Source organism: Onychomys torridus, chromosome 23 (genome assembly GCF_903995425.1).
Source record: "Onychomys torridus chromosome 23, mOncTor1.1, whole genome shotgun sequence".
NCBI classification, from domain to species: domain Eukaryota; kingdom Metazoa; phylum Chordata; class Mammalia; order Rodentia; family Cricetidae; genus Onychomys; species Onychomys torridus.
The window spans coordinates 8900337-8920984 of NC_050465.1; the positions used below are offsets into that span (position 1 = coordinate 8900337).

Sequence of the window (20648 nt, forward strand, 5' to 3'; positions counted from 1 at the left end):
CCGGAGATGACCCCCACAACCAACAGGACGACATCCAAAACTTGGAGTGGGGGTGTGGAGGCGTGAACAGGGGTAGCTTAGGCTGGTCCCAAGGCTGGTTGGTGGTCCTCTCCCCAGAGCCTAGTCAGTCATGGAGGGCTTCCTGGAGGAGTTCCTCCCAGGACTCCAGAAACTAGGGCCATGGGGAACTAGAGGGGCCCACCGCTTCAACTTGTCAGAACTGAACTTTCTGAATAAATGTTGGTGCAGACATCAAAGTGGCGTGTTTAGGGGAAGCTTCCCAGGTGAACAAGAGTCCTCATCCCTGGAAACATACACGCTGCCCAGAAAGTGAGCCTGGTTAATGTGAGTCTGGTGAGAGTCCTCCCACTGTCCCACACTCCCCAGCTCCAGCCTCGACCTCTGGACCCAGAGCCATTCCACAGGGCAGCCCTGAAGAACCTCCAGTGTACCATGATGACCGGCTAAAGCCTTGGTGGCAGGGCTGCTGGCGGCTTGCCTAACCATACCTCTCTCCATTCATGGAGTGCTGGCTGCTCGTCAGTGAGATGGGCCAGACTCCCACCTCCACATCATGCTGCAGCTGACCCGTTATGGAATAGCAGGCTTCTACTCTCGAGCTCAAACCCAGTGAGACGCTCGTGAGCCTCTGTGGAAGAAGAAACTGGACACACTCTCAGGTCCCCAGGCTGTGAGCAGACACCAGAGGGTCAGAGTCCATGTCCCCTAGACAAAACCAGTTACACTTCTAGGAGGAGGCTTCAAGGCAGCCAAAGGAAGAATGTTCTCCATACACAGCTGGGAAGAACACTCTGGCAGAGGACATGTTCACTCGTGGAGCAGGAAATGTATAGTTGACAAAGGAACAGGGTATGGTATGGCAGACAGTGAGACTTCTGGAGCTCGTAGTCTGGGCCCAGAGGACTTTTCCCTCACACATCAGGAGGTCCTGGCAGGCTTCGGGTGCTCTATAGGACAACCCAGGGGCTGAGGTGAGACTGTCAAGCTGAAGAGCCATGGTTTCCCTCACCTACTGAGAACATACCTTGATACTGCATTATAAGGACATTAAACTGGAGTGTCGTGGTATAATCACAGCTCAGTGACAAATCATGCTGGTGGGTTGGGCTGGGAGGTCACTGATGGTCAGCAAGTCAAGCTTCAGTCAAGTTACCCCTGAAAGTTGTGGGTTGGTGTACCTCGGTCCATATATTTTCTGAACGATGACCTCTGCATGCAAATGCATCTGGCCTACTTTTCCCGCAGTGGAGTCACGCTGCCTGCACAGTGGAGTCACACTGCCTGCACAGTGGAGTCACACTGCCTGCAGCACTCTAGCTCTGGTGGTTTTTCTGTGGATGACTCCTCCCGTGCCAAGTGCATGTTGCTGCATACATTAGATGCACCATGATGTCTGCAACATTTTCCCAATTTTTGGCATTCCAGTTAACACTCCCCATAAAGCCATAGTGAGCATCCTGTCCCTGGCTGTGAGGTGTCTCTAGAATTGGCACCTGGGTGTGGTCTTGCCAGGGCAAAGTCAACACACATTTTCTCCCCCTCTACTCCCTCACTAACACTAGACATGATTGCCTTTAATCCTTTGCTAATCTGGTGTATGATTAATGATACAGCCTATCTGTGGTTAGAACCTCCCTGGGCCCTGATCTCTCCAGGTAAGGTAAAGTACACTTTGTGGGCTTTTGTCTATTTGATGTTTTCTTTGTAAATGTTATTTTTCTCATTTGCTGACTTTGTTAATGATTGGCAGGAACTCTTTACATATGACAGATGCTTACACTTATGTTTATATAGTAAATACAGATTTTCTTCCAATTCTTCCCCTTGTTGTCTTCTTTTTTTTAAAAAATAAGTTTTAGAGACCAATTTCTTAAGTTAGCAGACAAAGTAATGGTTTCATTACCTGCCCTTTCCTTCCAACTTGATTTATGGAATCTCTTCTATGGAAAACTATCCCTCCCTCCTTTAAGTATATCCAGATCTGTTGGCCTCTTTATTTTATTTTTATTCTGGCTTTCATGTCAAGCTTAAGAAGATTAAAACATCCTCTGCATTTATTCCATTTTACAGTTCTGAATTATTCTTCTATGACTTGTTTGTTTTGTTTTGTTTCTGGATTTGGTTTTTCATTTGGCCTGAAACATTTTTTTTTTTTTTTTTTTTTTGTGTGTGTGTGTGTGTGTGTATGTATGTAGGGTACAATTGATTCTTACACGTTCAAACCATGAGATACCTCAGGACCACGTGGGTTATGATATGTCTGCTGTCCGATGCTTCTCCACAGGGCTGAGAGGGACTCTCTGGAGAATGGCCTTTTTGAGGCCCAACAGCTGACAACTCAGCTGCAGACCCAGCAAGAACAGCTAGAAGGGGAGGCCCAGGCTGCTCAGCTCGCTCGCAGGGCTTTGCAAGGTGCTGTACTAGGTAGACTCTCTCTGCCCCCACTCACAAGTCACTGTTGGGGTGAACTCAGTCCTTATAGGTATTGTTCTCCTCCCCTGGACTCTGTAGGGAAGACCCAGGGATTTGGAGCTTGTGGGACTGTAGGTGATGTGCAGGGGTACCTGGCCCATCTGTGGCCAACTCTGAGCTCAGACCTGAGGTGCAGCCACAGGGTTGGTACAGTGGCTTCCTGCCCTGTACCAATTCCCAGTATCCGTGTCCCCACTTGGCCTACCCGCCATGTGCTAGCAGAGCAGGCAACCGCCTCTTAAGTGGGTGATTTCAAAGGACAGAGGGCACCATGGTGACACATCTGCCCCTTCACAGTGGAAATGGAGCGGCTGAAAGGTGACTGGGAAGTCCGAGAGACGAAGCTGCAGTGGGATCTGGGACAGCTGCGGCAGCAGGCCACACAGCAGGAGCAGGAGGCACAGCTGGCCTTGGAGCGTCAGGCACTGGCCCACAGAGAGGACCTGGCCCGGCTGCAGAGGGAGAAGGTCTGTCTCCCGAGGGCCCACTTGGCCACCAGTCTGCCATGTCCTCCCAACAAGCAGAGATGGAGGAGCAAAGGGGAGGGACCTGGCTGCTCTCCTTAGTTTAAGAAGTCCGGGAAGGCCTGGTGCAGTGTGGGAGAGGGCAGCTGATGTGCAGGGCAGGCTCTTGCTCTCAGAAGGGACCGATCCTGAAGATCTACTACTCTTGCTGAACAAACAGAGTCTCATGCCTGTCCGAGCCGTACCACCAGGGTCATTGTGGCCCTGGAGGCCTTGTGTGTTCCATTCATTCTTCCATTCACACATCTGTCCATCCATCCATCCATCCATCCGTCCATCTATCCACACATTTACTCATCCACATAGACACACACCCATCTGTCTATACATACATCCCTCCAAACATACATCCATCTAGCTATCCCTCCATCTTTATGTATATCCAACCTGCCTGTCTATCCATCCATCCATCCATCTATCCATCCATCCATCTAGCTATCTATATACTCATCCCCCTTTATGTCCATGCCCCTGTACCAGTGGCACTTGGTAGAGATTCAGGAACAGCTTAAGATGTGCTAGATTAGTATGGGATGGTAGATGCTGAGACCCAGAGAGACCCTTCCCAGCTTCTGTCTGGGGGATCTTGTAGAGAAGACAAAGGGAGAGCTGATGCTGGACCACTAGCCCCTAGCTCCTCGGGGCCTAAGAGGTTTGACTCAGAGCCTCAAGTGCCTACCAGTCACCCAGCCCTGACCTCACAACCTATCCTTTGCCTTGGCCAGGAGACCCTCAGTTTATCCCTGGCAGAGGAGAAAGAGGTGGCTGCCCAGTGGATGGAACAGCAGAAAGAGCTGGTGACAAGAAGCGCAGCTGAGAGGGAGGCTCTGGAGGGGGAAATTCAGAGCCTGAAGCAGGAGCGGGATGAGAGCCTCCTCCAGCTGGAGCACGAGATACAGCAGGTGATGGTGGCATGGGAACTGGGAGCCTCGCCCACCTCACTCTTCTTGGTCCCAGCACAAGGGCTGCGCTGAAGCCTCCCCCAAGCAGGTGCATCCTTTCCAGATTAATACAGCTTTGTGCTGCCACATGAACCCTGCTGAACAGACATCCACCCACCTACTCATCCATCCATCTATACATGCCCATAAACCAACCATCCATCCACACATTCATACATCATCTAACCACCCCTTTACACACACACACACACACACACACACACACACACACACACATCTATACATTTATACATTTCTTTCCACCCACCTGCCCATCCATGCACTTGAATGTCTTTCCACTCATCCATCTTCCTTCTACTTACTTGGCTATACATCTTTCCTTCTATGCTTACAGGTTTCTACTCACATACATGGCCATCCAGAAATATGCCCAGCTATCCATCCACACAGCTGACCACCCATCCATTAAGTTACCTGGTCATCCACCTGTCTACCCATTGAGATGCCCTTCCAGCTAGCCATACATTCAGCTATCTACCCATGTACCCAACTATTCATCCATGTGTCTGTCAACTCACTCACCTGATCAGCCAGTCACCCTATCATCTGCAAGGTCCAGCCACATAGTGCTCATCCAACCTGGCCATTCTTCCATCCTACAGGTCTAGATGCCCTTGAGCCCAGGCTTTCCCAAGGAACTGGGCCATCCTAAGGAGAGCATTGCTGAGTGAATTGAGCAGAAAAGTACACACACACACACACACACACACACACACACACACACACACACACGCAAGCATGCCGCCACTGTCAGCAAGGACAATAACCTCTCTGCACCAATCAACAGATTGCAAGAAGATGTGGGTGGCTGGAAGAGGCAGGGTTTGTGACCAGACTGTGTTTCTAATTGACAGTCAGCATTCTAGGGCACAAGCCTTCTAAGCCTATCTGACTGGTAGGAAATTGAGAAGTGTACATGTTGGTCTCCTGTCTGAAGCTACACAGTGTACAGTCTAGGCATGGGAGCTGTGATTTTAACTGTGGCCTGTACTGGAGGAAGCTAAGGCCTTTCAAGAGGAGCAGGGTGTTGAGATGGGAGCAAGAGGCTGGGAAGAGAGCATTCAGGAATATCTGGGGTGCATGTGTCAGCGTGGCCACCAGAATCTGTGTGAGCTGAATGGCAAGGACATCAGAGAAGCCATGAAGGTCCTACACACCAGGTTGTAGTATGGAAAACAGGGCTGTTCCAAGCAGGAGTAACATGACTGGGGTAATGAGGCTGGAGTCAGGGAGAACAGAGAGAGCTTGAAGCTGAGGGTGCACCTGTGGGGGATCCAGAGACACTTGGAACACAGTGACATCACCCCCATGGGTGTATGAGAAGATGTCCATAGAAACAACTTACCTGGGGCATGGACAGTGGTCAAGGCCCCCACGTAGTCCCTCACTGCTATCTGAGACCACCCACCAGGCCACACCACCTATTCTCATCTGACTGCAGCTTCCTGGTTTCACGAAGAGTCCTGAGAAAGGAGAGTCAGTAAGAGGAGAACAGGCTAAGAAGATGGTTTCCAATGGTTTCCCTGCCCACAACATGACCACAATAACATCATGCTCCCGGGCTATAATACAGAAAGCCAGGCATGTGGGCAATGGTCACCACAGCAGCCAGTGGACTTTCCCTGGCCCTCTGCCTGCACTATCTGCTGCCAATCATGTCAACAGTGCCAGATGGTGAAGATCTGGCAGGCGGATCTTGCATGCTACCTCCTGGAGGAAACGGACAATTTCAACGAGAAGGCAGTCTTTGGGAGACCTCAGGCAATAAGAGAGTCTGCGTGGACTGAGTCTCAAAGGAACAAAACACTGGCTACTCTTGCTTTGCCCCTTAGTGAGAACTTCAAAAAGAGAAATCATGGATCCAGGCCCCAAAGGTCTCACAGGCTAGGGGTGGGCAGGTTACTGGAATATGAGGCAGAAGCAAGCAAGCCTGGGTTCTGACAGTAAGAGGATATGTGAGGAGCACTGGGTTTTTTGGTTGGTTTTGTTTGTTTGTTTTTAATTCTCCAAAACATGAAGAATGGGGTTCCTGCCTCACCACCTCTTCCTTGGGGACTACTATCATTTTAAAATCCTCAGCAATGCAACCCATCCTAGCTGCCAGGCATTAGTGCAGACCCCAAAGATTAGAAGTGTAATGGCTGGAAGCTAACTACCCACCCACCCTTCTGACCAGAGTGGCTACAAGCGTAGGAAGTGCTATGACCCTCAACTAGGGATTCAGAGGAAGGACTGGAATGTCAGGAAGGCACTGTGTTTGCTACCATAGTTTATCTCAGACCTTACAGCCAGGACAAGCCAGAGAACCAGTTTGATTTCAGCTCCTGGTGGGACTGGCCCATCACACCCCTAGCCTGTCTGTGTTCACCAGCCAGGACTCTCCCTGAGCTGGTATCCAAGGCTCTTGGGGCTTCCCTGGCTGGCACGATCAATGGTATGACCGGGACATGGTTGAAGTCTGATTCCTGCCCCGCCATTCTGGGAGCTGGGTCTCCCCAAGTCTGGCTGCTGTGTCCTGCTCGCACCCTTGGTGAAACAGACATCCTTGGGGTACAGTGCCATCAGGGGCTTCTTCCTGATCACCGTTGGAAGCAGTGCCTAGGACGATAGGGAATCATGAAACACCAGCCTGCCCAGTGAGAACCAAGGCCCAGGGAAAGATGGGAATGGCATGAAGGGTTGCTGAACACCTGAAGGGAAGAGTAGGCTGAAGGAGTGTGTTACTGGGAAAGGCTTGAGCTCCAAACCACCCCCTGCCCAGCAGCAGGGTATGCAAACAAAAGCTGGTGAGCCTGGCAGGAAAGTTAACATGGAGCATTCTGCTGTGCCTCAGAGATGGAGCCACACTTCCATCTGAGCTCCCCAGCTCCTCAGCTCCCTCACAAGCACTCTGTCTCCTCATGTTCAGGCAATGTCTCTGAAGGAAGCAGAGAAGAGCCTGCTGAGCAAGGAGCTCTCTGGGGCTAATAAGGAGCTGGAACGGACCCGTCAAGAGGCCCAGAACCAGCAAGAGCAAGCTGAGGTGAGCCCCCACTGACAGTTCCCAGCCAAGGACCAGGCAACTGCCTGGTCATGTATGGCCAAGCAAGTCCCGGCAGAGCCCCCAGGACACCCCTTTTCTGCCTGGTCCTAGAAGTATAGTCCCCTCTGTGTCTTCCTGAGTCTGATCCCCACCCCCCCAGTGTCCAAGTTTCCTGCTGGAAGAAGCTATTATCTTAAAGGCAGAAATAGCCGAGTGATTGTGGCTGTCTATGCCTTGGCCCCTGCCTGTGTTGGCTGCGGGCACTGGGACTCTTCCAGGCTGGTGCTCCTGGGAATCAGAGTTGATCAAGACTGACAGAAGGGCCAGGATGGACCATATACTGGATATCAACAGCCAGGAGAGGGGTAGAAGCAGGCCTATGTCCGCACCTTCTGATCCGTATAGCACCAGCCTTGCCTGCCTGTGCTCGGGCTAGTTCTAGTAAAGCCCAGTTGTGGGCAGGCATACAACTGCTCCTGTCTTACCATTGGAGACAGCCTCCCGAGGAGGAGCTGAGCCTGTCCCTGGGGCTGGTCTTTGACTCTGGGAGATCTGTTCTTGTTGCCCACCTGGGGAGTGAGAGGAGACCACCCAGCTGGAGTGACAGGCAGGTGTGCAGAGGTGGCAGGCACTTGGGGAAGGAGTCCTGGTGACTCAGATAGACGTAGACAGGGGCTGGTCCCCAGTGCTGTGTGGTGGGAGGTGGTGTGACCCCCCCCCCCAATACGTATACTCCGACTCCACATCACATAATAGGGAAGTCTAAGTTGTACCCAGGCTCCAGAAGCTTCCCCCTTGCTCCTGTTCCTCCTGTTCTGCCTCCTCTCACCCTCAGGTGCCCACCAGGGCAGTACAGCACTTCCCTGGCTCAGTGTATGGCTATACCCTCTCTCCACGATGCAGCCTTATCAGTCTCTGCCTGCCCTATGGGCAGGAAAGCATCCCAAGACCCTGGGAGCTGCCACCTCCTGCTCATAGACCAGCCTCTGCAGGAGCCGGCACTGGCTTCTGGAGCCTTCTCTCATGCTGGCCAAATCTCCCCCTGGGCTAAGGACCAGGCCTTCCAGCCAACACGGTTCCTCGGGGAGCTCATTAAGGGTTCTTTTGCCACCTCAGCTTAGAAAATGGAAATTAAAACCCGCTGAGAGAGAGGAAGTACAGCCAAGGAACCCCAGCTGTGGGGTGATGGGTGGAGGGACCTGCTGGCCTGAGTCACCACTGCCTCCAGGCGCTGGTCCCCCAAGATTCACAGAGAACCACAGCCTCCCTGAGCAAGCAATTCTGGACCCTGTGGGCACAAAGCCATGACCTGGCCGTCCTGGGTGACTCGTGCCCATTGAGAAGGAGAGTAGCGGCCAAGGGTCAGAGCAAGAGGTGGGGCTGATGGAAACCTCAATCCAGCTGTAACCCCAGATGTTGGCCTGTAGAATGCAGGTGTGGGAGTGGGGTCTCCACATTGCACTGGCCTCTCTGTAGCAATGTAGCCTCTAGAGAGGCCCTGACACCACCCATGGCCCAACTGTTCACCTAGATGGTCCCCAGCCTCTCAGACACAGTAGCCTATCATGGGGGAAGAGTGTGTTCTTCCAAATGCTGAGGTCCTTACAGTCGTGGGAAAGAGCCACATGAGCCCTGGGATGGGGCCCAGAGTGAGTGGGGAAAAGTCCTAACCAGAGACTGTGCTGGGCCTCATCACAGTGCAGAGAGTAACATCTTTGTCTGTGGACAAGGAAGCGCTTCAGAGTGAACCCGGAAGCTGGTGCCTAGTGGACCTCCTTTGGGTGCTCAGGAGTTAACAGACCCCTGGAGAGACAGGAACAGGCTGTGGTGTAACAGGACAGCAGACCTGGCCTGCACCTAGTTCACAGCACTGTCCTGCTGCCAAGCAGTGATGGCAGCATTCTGCATATGTGACCGGGGCACATGTATTTGTAGATGGCAGGAAGGTAGGTGTCCCCTACTGCCACCTACCCATTGGAAAGGTCAGGAAACTGGGTGTGTGTGGGGGGGGGGGGGACAGGATGTATGTGGTGAGCAGTTTTCAGACCCTTACCATGTCTCTCCACTGGGATTTCGACCTCCTCGCCCAACACTGACTCAAAATGGACCATGGTGGATAATGGCAGGTCTCAGAGCCAAGGGCTTAGGATGCCCCAGGTCCAAGCAGACCTGGGTGACCTGAGTGGCCAAGAAGTTTCACTGGGGTAGATGTTTAGCCCCAGATCCATTGCTTGGCTAGGTACCCCACATGCTAGTGCCATTGAGGGCCAGACCTGCTAAGCAGCTGGTCTATAAAGTGTGCTAAACAGGAATGTTTGGCAGAAAAAGGACACCTGAAACCCTCCAACCAGGTCATGCCCACTCACTTGCCATGATCTGATGGCTCGGGAATCCCAGAAGGAAAGCGAAGAGACATGGGCATGGGACGTCAGAGCCCAAGATCTCTTTCATGGGGAGCATTCATCCCACAATGCTTCATCTCATGACCTACCTGGCAGTCAGGCCTCAGACCAGCCTCCAGTGGTCTTTATATCTCCAGGCCACCATCACCACCATGACCACAGAGCTGAGAACTCTCCAGGTCCAGTTTGAGGAGGCCATCTCCACGCACCAGAGAGAAGCTGAAGCTCTGAGAGAAAAGCTCCGGGAGATAGCAGCCGAGCGGAGCAGTGTGAGGAGAGAGGTGAGGAGATGGGTCTCTTGAGTATAGTGAAGAGGATACTAAGAGAGTAAGGATGCGGAGTAAAGGAGGGTACCACAAGACCAGCAAGAGTCAAACAGACTGACCCATTTGGTTCAGCAACCAGTAGCATCTCTCAGAGGGGTGAAATGGTACCTGGCTCCTGGCATCAGCTGGGGAAAGCATGGCCTAGTAGAAGAAGGTTTTTTTCTAGCCCCAAGTGATAGATTTGGCTGCAAGAGGCTTGAAAGGACAGAGAGAAGTCACTGCTGAGAGAAAGCAGAGCTGCTGTGGTTTGCTACCGGTAGATGTGAGGCCCAGTCATGGCTACCACTGGCCCTGCCTCATCCCAGGAAGACCACAGAGCATCTGTGGTCCTGTTGGGACAGTCAGAGACTGGCTACCCAGGGACACTAGCCATGGACAATTGATCAGAACCATGGCATAGACTCCAGGGTCTCCCCAGGATCTCCCCAGGGTCACCCCAGCCTAACCTACACTTCCACACAGTTTAGAGACTGGGAGCTGACATTGTACAGTGGCTATAGCCTCCTCCCAAAGCCTGCCTGAGAGGCCACTGTGACACAGCGGTGGGAAGATTCTATCTAAAAATCTGTCACCTAACAAGCCACGGGGAGCCCCCAGTGGGGTAGGCTCTGCCTGCACTAGAGGCCTAGACTCTACATTGGATGGGATGCTGGAGTGGAGGGAAGCTGAGTTTAGGGTTCCCAGGGCAGAAAGGCAGGAGAAGTGGGATGGTGGTGGGATGTTCAGGGACAGTCGTGGGCCCTGATGCTCACACAGAGGCTCCAGGAACCACATGACCACAACAGGGTCCGGGACAGTCTTGGGCGGGGCCAGAAGAGGCCAGGGCGAGGCCAGGCAGGGGCCCAGCAGGCAAGCAGATGGAAAGGTGTTTCTGAGGAGTTTTGACAGGACTTGGGGGCGCCTGGGAGAGGCAAGGGCAGGAGGGTATGTGGATTGAGGATGGGGGCGGGGGTCAGCCAGAACCCAGGTGGGGCCTGTGGAGACAAAGGCGCTTCACAGCTTCTGGGCTGTGTGCCAAGGCTGGCAGGCAGGGCAGCTGGCCTGGTGTGGTGAGGAGAGGGGCTCTCCCTCCCCAAGCACACCCCAAGGGGCCGGCCAAGAGCCCGGGAGAGGAAGGGAGCATGACTGAACATGACGGGCTGTTTATATTGGCCCCAAAGAGAACGGGTTCCTTCCAACAGATTTCAAAGCCGAGGCCTGGTCAGCGGCCACATGGAGAAGCAAAGTGTAATTTCAAAACTAGGGGCAGAAAGAGAAGAATCTGGGGAGGGGGGCCCCTTTGTTCTGGTCAGAGGAAGGACATGAACCTCCCAGCAAGGTCAAGTTTTCAGTAAGGAAGCCTCCCAGAAAGTGATAAGGGGTGATGGGGTCTGAAAAGGTGGGTGGATGAGATAGAAAAGAAATAATTACAGAGGAGCGTCCCAGGTGCCAGATTGGTTCAGAATACCCCTACTTTCAACTGGAGGAACTAGCATGTTCCCACAGACTTTCTTGGGGTTCACACACATGTAAACATGCACACACACACACACACACACACACACACACACACACACGTAAACCTACATGTTGATGCCTCCCTTTTGTATGCACATATGTGCACATCTTGTGCAACTTAAGACAACACACATCTAGGAACACACATACACACTAAGTGGTATGTGCACACTAAGTAATATGCATATGCACACCCGATGTATTTGCATACACACGCAGGGCTCCCATATGAAAGCACATACAAACATTGAAAAACATATACATGTGCATGAAGATGAACAGCAAACAGACATGTACACTTAGAATCATACCTACTGTATATGTGTAAACATGCATTTATATGCATGCACACATATCCTTTGGGTGTGCACCAAAGCACACATGAATACCCTCATTCATGCATGCATGAATGCATGCATGCATGCATATATGCACACAGAGACTACCCCACTGCCACCTCTCCCCTGTTTGCCTTGCTGCCCTCCTCCCTGCAGAGCTCTGGAGTTGCCTCCCTGCAGGAAATTTCAAAAGAGACTGTTTATACAACTTCTAGTAAAGAAATAATTATTATAATCACATTAAGCGATTTGGCTGTAAAATTCCTGCAAAAGGGATGGTTGTCCTCAGGAGGCGGTGGGTGGGGGTGCTGGACAGCGGGGGAGGAGGTGGCCTGGCGGCAGGGGGCCCTTCCCCCATTTGTTTTGCTTATTTTCATCTCCCCTACTCCGGGAAATGAGTACAGCTCCTTTTATGATGGACAGGCCCTTTCCCTGGTCCTTGACCTTCTGGGTGGATTCTGCTGAGCTCAGCGGAAAATGCTCGGCACGGTTGTGGCTCCCACATGTGGGGGGTGGGTGGGGAGCAGTGGGGAGGCCCTGGCCCTTCCCAAAAACAGAACAACAATAACAGCGGGCGGACTCTGGAGCCAGGCCGGCCGGGGGCCTGGACAATGTCCCGTGAAAACAGCTAGCAGAGAGGGGTTTGCTTTTGGCAAACCAGCCACTCACCATCACTGAGTTCTTGTGGCTTCCTCTCTCAACATGTCCCTGCTGGCTTCCTCCACCTCCTCCCCAGGGACACTTGAGAGCCAAGATGGAGCCTCCTCTGATGCTTCTGGTCAGAGTTGTAGGTTGGGAGGCCTCAGAAAGGCCCTGTCCCATAGCCTGGGAGTTGAGAGTGGGTTTGCCCTCCTCCAGACCCTTCCATATAGAACCTGGGAGCTCAGAGATGCTTCATGCTCCAAGGCAGGAAACCAGGCCTTGGTACCCCTGTAGTGTGCAGGCACTACCCCTGCTTCTGGCATGATAGGACCAGCCAGCAGGAGATGGGAACTTACATCCATGGCCCCTTGCCTTCCCTGGGTCAGCTCACAGAGGTACTGAGTGGCCTCCCCTGTGTTTGAATGTATCCATGCTCCTATGAAGCACTCCTATGATGCTTATAGCCTCCTGCTTCATAGAGCAGCCTGGCCTGAGAAGCCCTGAGTCTCCTGGAGAATTTGAAGGACATGGGTGCCTGAGCTCTTCCTCCCCAACCTCATCTCCTCCCACACTATTAGGAGAAAGAGGCTGGAGGGGATGGTTGAGCTCAGGACTATATAGATGCTGGTACTAAGCACCAGGCTGCTGACTCACTACCTACATAGTTATCCCAAGGGAGGCACAGGCCCTGGGTTAGCAAGCAGGAAAGGCTATCAGTAGTCAGAGCTGATGTATGGACAAAGCCATGCTCCAGGAAAGCCCGGTGACCACCAATCCACATTTCAGAGTTCTACAGAGTGAACACAGGGCAGAGCCAGCCCCAGGAAGGGTCAGGGTGAGCACTATCTGGGCCTTATACCTGAGGGGCCTGCTTTCTCTTTCAAGTGCTGGGTGACCCAGGGTTGCTCAGGGAGAGTCAGAATCCTCTACTCCCTCTGGTTCCAGGAGCAGCTGCCTGGGCACCCACAGCGCCATGGTCCCCAAGCTGCTCACTAGAGCATATTTCTGCCTTAGGCTGAGGGGCTGCAGGCACAGCTGAACATGGCCCATGAAAGGCTGGCTGAGCTGCGCCAAGAGCTTCAGGACAGTGAAGAGAGTCAGGAGAGGCTTCGCAGGGAGGCCTTGGAGGCCCGCCGGGCACTGGATGATGAGACTCAAGAGAGGGATGTGCTGCAACACTCCAACACCAAGCTGCGGGCCACCATCCACAGGGCTGAGCAAGAGAAAGCCAGGTATGGTACCACAGGTACCCTATAGACCAGTTACGGGAGGAGCCTGCATCCCTGCTGTCCACCCAGGCCATAGGGAGAGGGTACGGCGGAGGGCAGCCAATGAGTGGGCCAGAAGGGCGGTGAAGGCAACTTTCAGCTGTCCAGATTCAAATGCCTACAAATGCCAGCCTATCCAGGGAGGCTAGGGACCAAGCCAACTTGTTCCTGTCCTCAAGGAGTTCCCACCCAACAGGCCTAACAGTCTAGGGAACCCGAGTCCCTGTGAGTGGGCTGGACATGGGGTCTCTGGGGGTGTGTTCGAGGGGTCAGGAAGGGTGGGCTAAAGAGGAGCTAAGAGGTGAAAGGGGCCCAAGGGCACATGTCTGGCTACTAAGACTTGGATAGCCTCTGAGGCCGAGGTAATGGGAACCCTGCAGAGGTTATGTCTTCGGGCAGTGTGGAGGGTGCGCACTAGGAATAGCACCTCCCTGGGGAGGGTCTGTCTGGCCCTCTGGGCCCAGTGTCCAGCCAGCCTGTGCCCTGCCTAGTTTCAAGCAGTCCAAGGAGGAGCAGGAGCAAAAGTTGCTGGTGCTTCAGGAGGCCCAGGCCGCTGCTCAGAAGGAAGCCTGTGAGCTGAGGGCCAGGCTGCAGGAGTTGGAACGGGCACAGGGGGATACCCGCCGGAAGCTTCAGGAGCGCCACAGACAGGTGAGGGGGACTCCACCCAACCAGGTTGTCCCGGGTCCTCCTCCTTTGTCCCTGTCTCATAGGCACCCTGGGTGCCAGTTTCTACCCCGCTCTTCGCGTGGAGCGACTCTGGCCAGAGCCACCGGCCTAGTGGAGAGCCATAACTAATGCACAGCTGCTTCCCATACTCCCCAGTCAGCACACTCACTCAAAGAGGAGCCCAAGGTGTATGTCTGCAGAGTAAGAGAGGTTGGATCCCAAGCCCTCTGCCCAGAACTGAGGTCCCTGGAATGTGGACAGCTCCCAAGTGGAGGCAGGGGACACTGAAGCTGCTGGGCCCTGACCCCTCGGCACTGCCCCCCATGTTCTAGGTAAGGACACTGGAAGGCGAGAACCAGAGGAAGAGACGGGAGGTGAGTGAGCTGAAGACCCAAGCCTCCAGGGACGCACAGCAGCGACGGAAGAACCTGCAGGAGGCACTGGAGCTGCAGAGGCAGGTAGCTGAGTCCCAGGCTGCCCGTGATGGTGCCCAGAAGGAGGTAGGAAGACTTTTTGTCTCCCTGAGGGGGAACCACTGAGCTCTGGTACAAACTGGGACCAAGTCAAGGTCCCTGGGAACACCTATAGGGGAGGCAGGAGGCAGTGAGTAGGGATGGTAAAGAGGCCAGATGCCCATTTCCTCTCTCTATTCACTGTCCCTTTGATAACCTGGTCATATGCAGCAAGGGGCAAGTGAAAGGGATCCAAGGGCAAGCGTTTGGTTAAGCTGTAACCTCTTAATTTACCTAGATCTGTTTTAGGAAAGAGACAAATCTTGCCCAGGTGCTGGGCAGAATTCTGGGCTGGAGCCAGGTTGGGAGGCCTCAGGACACTGAATTAATGCCTAGACCCTTGCCTGTCCATGTCACACATGCCCCCCGTGCCCCAGACTCACATAGCCCCTAAGCCTGCTCCCCAGTCACTGTTTAGCCACAGCCGAGATTGTAGTTCAGTGTACTAATGGTACTGCATGCCTCCAGGGACAGAGGGGGCCTTTCTGAGCCCAGCAGTCCCCAGCTTTCAGACTCAAATAGCATGCCTGGCCATCTTGAACACCAGTCATGCCTAGAATGTGGGGGCTTAGCTCCCAAGCTCATGTGACCCAGAATGACCTCAGCCCCACACCTCATTCTGTGAATAAGGCCATTGTTACTCTGCAGCCACCCAGAAAGGGAGATGAGGCCAGACCCCCTTGCTCTGGCTCAGGGGAAGGGGGCAGGCTGCCTTTCCCTCTTCCCCACAGCCCGTACATTTCCTGGTCATGCATGCACGCATATGTAGGGTACAGGTATTGTCCCATAGTGAGAAATGTAATAAAACACACTTTGGTCACGACCTCTGAAGCGGCAGATGAAGAGAAGGTAGCTGAGATGGGTTCCTAGCAGGAGAGGGCAGCCAGTCTATGGCCCTAGCTAGCTGAGATTTTGCAGACAGCTGCCAGCAGATCTCTTTCCTGCTGAAAGATACACCACGATGCTGAGGGGCAGATCTCACCTGACTTTGATATAGCCACCTGCTAAATACACTAGGAGACATAGCTAGGGTACCTTCCAGCTTTAGACTGTCTTGGGATGATGCTGAGTGCATCTTCAAATGGTATACAGAACAGGGTTTCCCACTGGCCTGGCTGAACCATTGGTCCAGCCAGCCTAGATGTCAGAATCCTACACTTGAGTCCCAGCATCCTTCCCACAGGTTCTAGGGCTACAGCAGAAGTTGGCTGAAGTCGAGGCAGCCAGGGAGGCCCAGGCAAAGCAGCTGGAGGGGCAGCTCTGTGAGAGCCAGAGGGCTGAGCAGACCCTGCGGGCCGAGTTGCGCAGGCTCACCAGGAAGCTACAACAGGCCAGCAGCCAGGCTGACAGCCTTCAGGCCAGCCTGGACAATGCCTGTGGCCGAGTGCACATCCTGGAGCAGGAGCTGGCCCAGGCTGAGGGAGCTAGGCGTAATGCGGAGGCCCAGCTGGGTCGGCTCTGCTCCACACTCCGCAGTGGCCTAGGGCTCCGGAGTCAGAGCCACTTGGCTTCTCCAGAGAGGTCCCGTTCTCCCACAACAGGTCAGTGATTTCCATTCTATTCTGTCCCCAACCTGAGTTCCCCAACCTCTCCTGAGGCCTCATAACACACAGAATAAGGAGACCGGGCCCGTGCCAACAACTTCAGGAGTCTGTGTTTACTATAGTCTTGCTCCCTGCTCCTACAGGGCAGGAGCTCAGAGAGAAGAGCACCGGACATCTGTGTGTCTGTCCCAACCTACATTCCCCTGACTTTCACCTCCTGCAGGCAACTCCCAGACTCGCCCTGGACGGCAAAGGGTCAGTCCCCCTACTCGATCCTACTCTCCATCCCGATGGCCCTCACCTGTACCTGGAGACCCTGACTCACAGATCATAGATGTGGCCTCTGTAAGGGATGCCCTGAGGGACTTGGTGCAAAAGCTTCAGGAAGCCCAGCAGGAGCGGGTAAAAGGGATTCAGATCTTCTACACCCACATGGGCATATACCCCCAGAGACTCTGGGAGGCAGGGAGGAACTCACTCACTCACTCAAGACTGTTGTCCATCTGTCTGTCCATTCCTGGGCCTGCTGAGACCCTGGGAAATACTCTGTGGTTGGTTTTTAGACCGCCCTGTGCTGATAAACAGCAGGAACGCCACCACCTCTCAAATCCAGCTGCCTCATGGGGCCCAGGGCTACCCTGTCCTTCAGAGTAGACAGCAGCAAATGCCCTGGAGCTTGCCTTGCTGGGCCGTTCCAGAGTCTGAGGACACTGCCTTATACACCTGGCCGGGTCACCTGAGTGTCCCCCACAGTCTCTCACAGGGGGACACTCTCCCCTCCTATTCACTGATGCCTCTGGTCCCAGGACTCCAACAGGGACACAATGGCTGTCCCCTTATGATTTCTGTGGGACAGGCAGATAATCACAGGGACCACAGGGGTTGTCTCTTCTCTTTGGGCTCCCCCTTTCCACAGTGCTAGACCTGGGGGGCAGGTTTCTCAGCTTTCACCCTTGGCCTACTGCTTCAGCCTCCTGTGACCACCCCTGGAATCTCCCCAACTCTGTGTCCTTGCTCCCAATCTAGGTTCTTCAGGCTCTGCCCCTTCTCCAGCCTCTGTGCCCTCCCAGGCTGGTGTGTAAGCTCAGCCATCCACTCTAGCTGGCCTTCCCTACAGTGGAGGGTCCCACTACCTCACCCCACTACCCTGACCCATATGTCATGGGCTAGACCAGAAGCTGCCTGCCTGGCCTCTCAGCTCACTAGTGAATTTCTTGCCCCCTCCCTCTTGCCTGCCAGACCACCCTGCTGAGTTCTTTCTTCCTGCCTAGGACAACGCTAGCATCCAGGTGGCCAGTTTGAGCAGCCGGCTGAGCAAGGCAGAGAGTGCGCGCATCCACCTACAGAGCCGTGTAGAGCAGCTCCAGAGGGACCTAGCCGATGCAGAGGAAGGTGAATTTGTCCTTCCTATGAGGGGTTGGGGCTTCCGTGTCTCTTCCTTGCCCACTTTTAGTGTATGGCCTCAGGAGAGCTCTGGGGTAGGCCTGGGACTACTGCCCAATGCCCAGGATGGCTCAGTGCCACCTTCCTCACTGATGACTTCCCATTAGAGAGGTGGACTCCAGAGACCTCTGGGACCTGCTGAATCTGACTGTGCCCCCACCTCCTGCAGTTCTACCTCAGGCCAGCTGCAGCTGTGCCCTCTGCTTGGCACCCTCCCTTCCAGAAATCCACATGACTCTGTTTGTCACCTCCTCAGAGAGGCCCTTTGCTAATTCTCCCCCCCCCACACTGTTTTAAACTTACTGCCCCCCATTAAAAAGGCAGTGGGAGGCATGGCCCAAAGCCCAGGAGAGAAGAAGAGAAGGATTAAGGGTAGAGAAAGCAGGGCAGATATAGGGAGCCGTGACCCAAGTTCAGAAGGTCAGCCCCAGGACTACTCCCCAAACCCCACCTGAAATGGGGAGCCTCTCCCAGCCCTGTACCCAGGTGACACTTGCCTCAGTTTACCCAGTCTACTTGCAGCCTGTGAACTGGGGTGGACCACAGCCAAGTGGCAGTTACCCCATAGATCTTCCAAGTGTGGGAGCCTCAAGCCACATTGCTTCCCCTTCCCCCGCCCCCCGCCAGGCCAGCGCAGGGCAGAGGGTGCACTGCACAGTGCCCAGGCAGCTCAGGTCCTGCAGAAGGAGGCACTCCAGAGGCTGGAAGCAGAGCACCTGGCAAGCACCCGGGCTGCGAGCCAGGAGAGGCGAAGGATGCAGGTAGGACTCCCGGGAGGGGACTAGAGACAAATCAGAGATGGTCATCAGAACGTGGAAGTGGTCCTCGACCTTATTTTACAAACCCATGAAACTGAGATCTTCTGGTAAGGGCAGAGCTGGCAAGGGGCAGAGCTAGGGCTCGATTCCTGCCTTCCAGGTCCACCCCTTTATCTGAGGTCCCAGGGGCAGGCACGGGGAGGTCCTGCTTAGCTCTGAGATCCTCACGGGGCTCTTTGCTGTTGCTCCTGGCCTGCCCTTCATTCTGTGTCTCTGTCACACAAGGGTTTGTGTGGGACTCAAGTGTGTGCTCCCATGTGGGGTGCTGTGCCATGAGTAGCTGCTGGAGTTGCAATGGGGCCCAGAAACCCTAGAGAGGGAGCAGCCAGGCCGTAGGTCAGGGCCTAGCTCTGGCCTCCCTCTGCCCTCTCAGTAAGGGGCTCTACCATGGACCACAGATGGAGTAATGCAGCAAGTGCTAACTAAGCCTCCCCTGCCCAGGGGCAGGACTCCAGAGAACAGCTGAGGCCTTCCCAAATGTTCTGGGCGGACCCATATGTGTAGGGAAGAGCATGCCCAGCTAGAAGGTCTCCCCTAGGTATCAGGGAAACAGGATCCCCAGGTCTGTTGCCAAGAGGATAAAGTTGGCAACCATGGACAGGAATGGGGTCCCCAAGTACCCCTCCGTGGAGGGAGCTGCAGGTGAATGCTAGCCTTTAGACGTCATGGGTTCCACAGGCTTCTATCTAAACGTCAGCTGAAGAGGCAAATACTAGGCCAAACTGGTCACCAGCCTCACCCAGGCCTACACTCCCTCTCTCTATGCAGGGATCATGGGGAGAGTCTAGCCACCCTGAGAAGCCTTCTGTTCAGAGCAGTCTGGTGGGCAGGAGCCTCGTGCAGGGAGATAAAAGGCAGAAGACAGAGGCTGTCCTGCCTCCAGGAACAGCTTCCTCATCTGCCCAGGAGGTTTCAGGAAAGACCCCTCTAAGCATAGCTGCGCTGTGGGGTGTGAGTGTGTGTGGAATGTGCTCTTCCTAATGGAGTGTTCCCACCCCAGTGTACAGGGGAGAATGGCCTTGGGTCCAGCTGAGTGCTTTGTCCTGAATCCTACCTGACCCAAGGCTGACAGTGGCCCCCACTGCATTCATTTGCCCTTTATGTTCATTCACAGCTGTTTCTACCCACCTTTGCCTTTTCAGGGTGTTTACCCCACTGACAAGGGCCACCTGATGAGAAACGGTTTCTCCTCGGATTGCGTCCATGCTTGCTTCTCTGAGCTTTCTTAGACTTGTGCTTTCTCATCCATGAGCAGAAAGTTCATTCTTTGTTTTCCCATCTTCCTCCAGCCTCAGTTCAGGTCTTCCTCTGGGGTCATCTCAAAGGTAACTGCTGGCTGTGCTTAGGGGTCCTCCCACCTCTGGGCTAGGTCCACTTTCCACGTCCCGGGGGTCTTTGTCTCTCTTCCCTACTGCTTGTGTCTCGGTGCTGAGGATCTGTCTGTTCCTGAATCTCCTCTAGATGGACCTCCGGGAGGCTGTCTGCCACCACATCCCACACTTGCACCTTGAGCTTCCACGTCCTTTTCTGCCACAGACCTGGGTTCTCTACCCACTACAGCCTACACTTGGCCAAAAGCTTCTCATGACTTTGCAGCTTGTGACCGACCATGAGCCGATGCTCTAAATTCCCTCATGCAGGAAGCCCATTCTCAGAGACAGAACTGGCGCAGAGGGCCTCTCCTGGGGAGAGCTGGCAGAATCTCCACCAAAGGCTTCGTAGAAGGCCCTCCAGGCTTGCTAGGGCAAGTCCAGCTTTTTGCCATTCTAAGGCTGAGGCCTGGGCCTGGGCCACGTACCGCTTAGCTTCTAGGACTCCGGCTCCCAGTCATGGGCCCTCTTGGGTTGACTCACAGAAGGACAATGTGAGTTAGACAGCTCAAGACAGTTCCTGCTCCTCTTCTGACTCCAGCTCAAAGCTCTTGTGCAGTCGACTAGTTGGAGCTGAGCAGCAGGCCTCCCGTGTGGCTAACCCATCAACAGAGTCCTAGCCTTCACACCCCCTACATCGTGCCTTGCTCTGTGACCTCACATGATCTTAGCACAGCAGGGAGATGAAAGGGTCCCTCAGAACCTGATTGGTATGGTTTCGACTGTGTGCGGGCATTCCAGAAGACATCATAGCTCTGGTGAGGAAGCACTGTGTGGCCCTGCTCCCCCGGGAGGGACCCGATTTCTCTCAGACTTCG

The 20648-nt window shown here is 54.2% G+C and overlaps 1 protein-coding gene across 1 annotated transcript in view; it reads left to right on the top strand.

The window, feature by feature from the left end:
- Positions 1-20648, top strand: part of Crocc2 (ciliary rootlet coiled-coil, rootletin family member 2) — a 41737-nt gene that overhangs the window by 9465 nt on the left and 11624 nt on the right. The window contains exons 6-18 of the mRNA XM_036173681.1: positions 584-630; positions 2306-2433; positions 2791-2960; positions 3743-3919; positions 6888-7001; positions 9541-9684; positions 13221-13438; positions 13966-14125; positions 14476-14643; positions 15839-16196; positions 16423-16601; positions 17471-17591; positions 18270-18403. Coding sequence (XP_036029574.1) covers positions 584-630; positions 2306-2433; positions 2791-2960; positions 3743-3919; positions 6888-7001; positions 9541-9684; positions 13221-13438; positions 13966-14125; positions 14476-14643; positions 15839-16196; positions 16423-16601; positions 17471-17591; positions 18270-18403 — 2118 coding nt within the window. The remainder of the gene's footprint in view (positions 1-583; positions 631-2305; positions 2434-2790; positions 2961-3742; positions 3920-6887; positions 7002-9540; positions 9685-13220; positions 13439-13965; positions 14126-14475; positions 14644-15838; positions 16197-16422; positions 16602-17470; positions 17592-18269; positions 18404-20648) is intronic.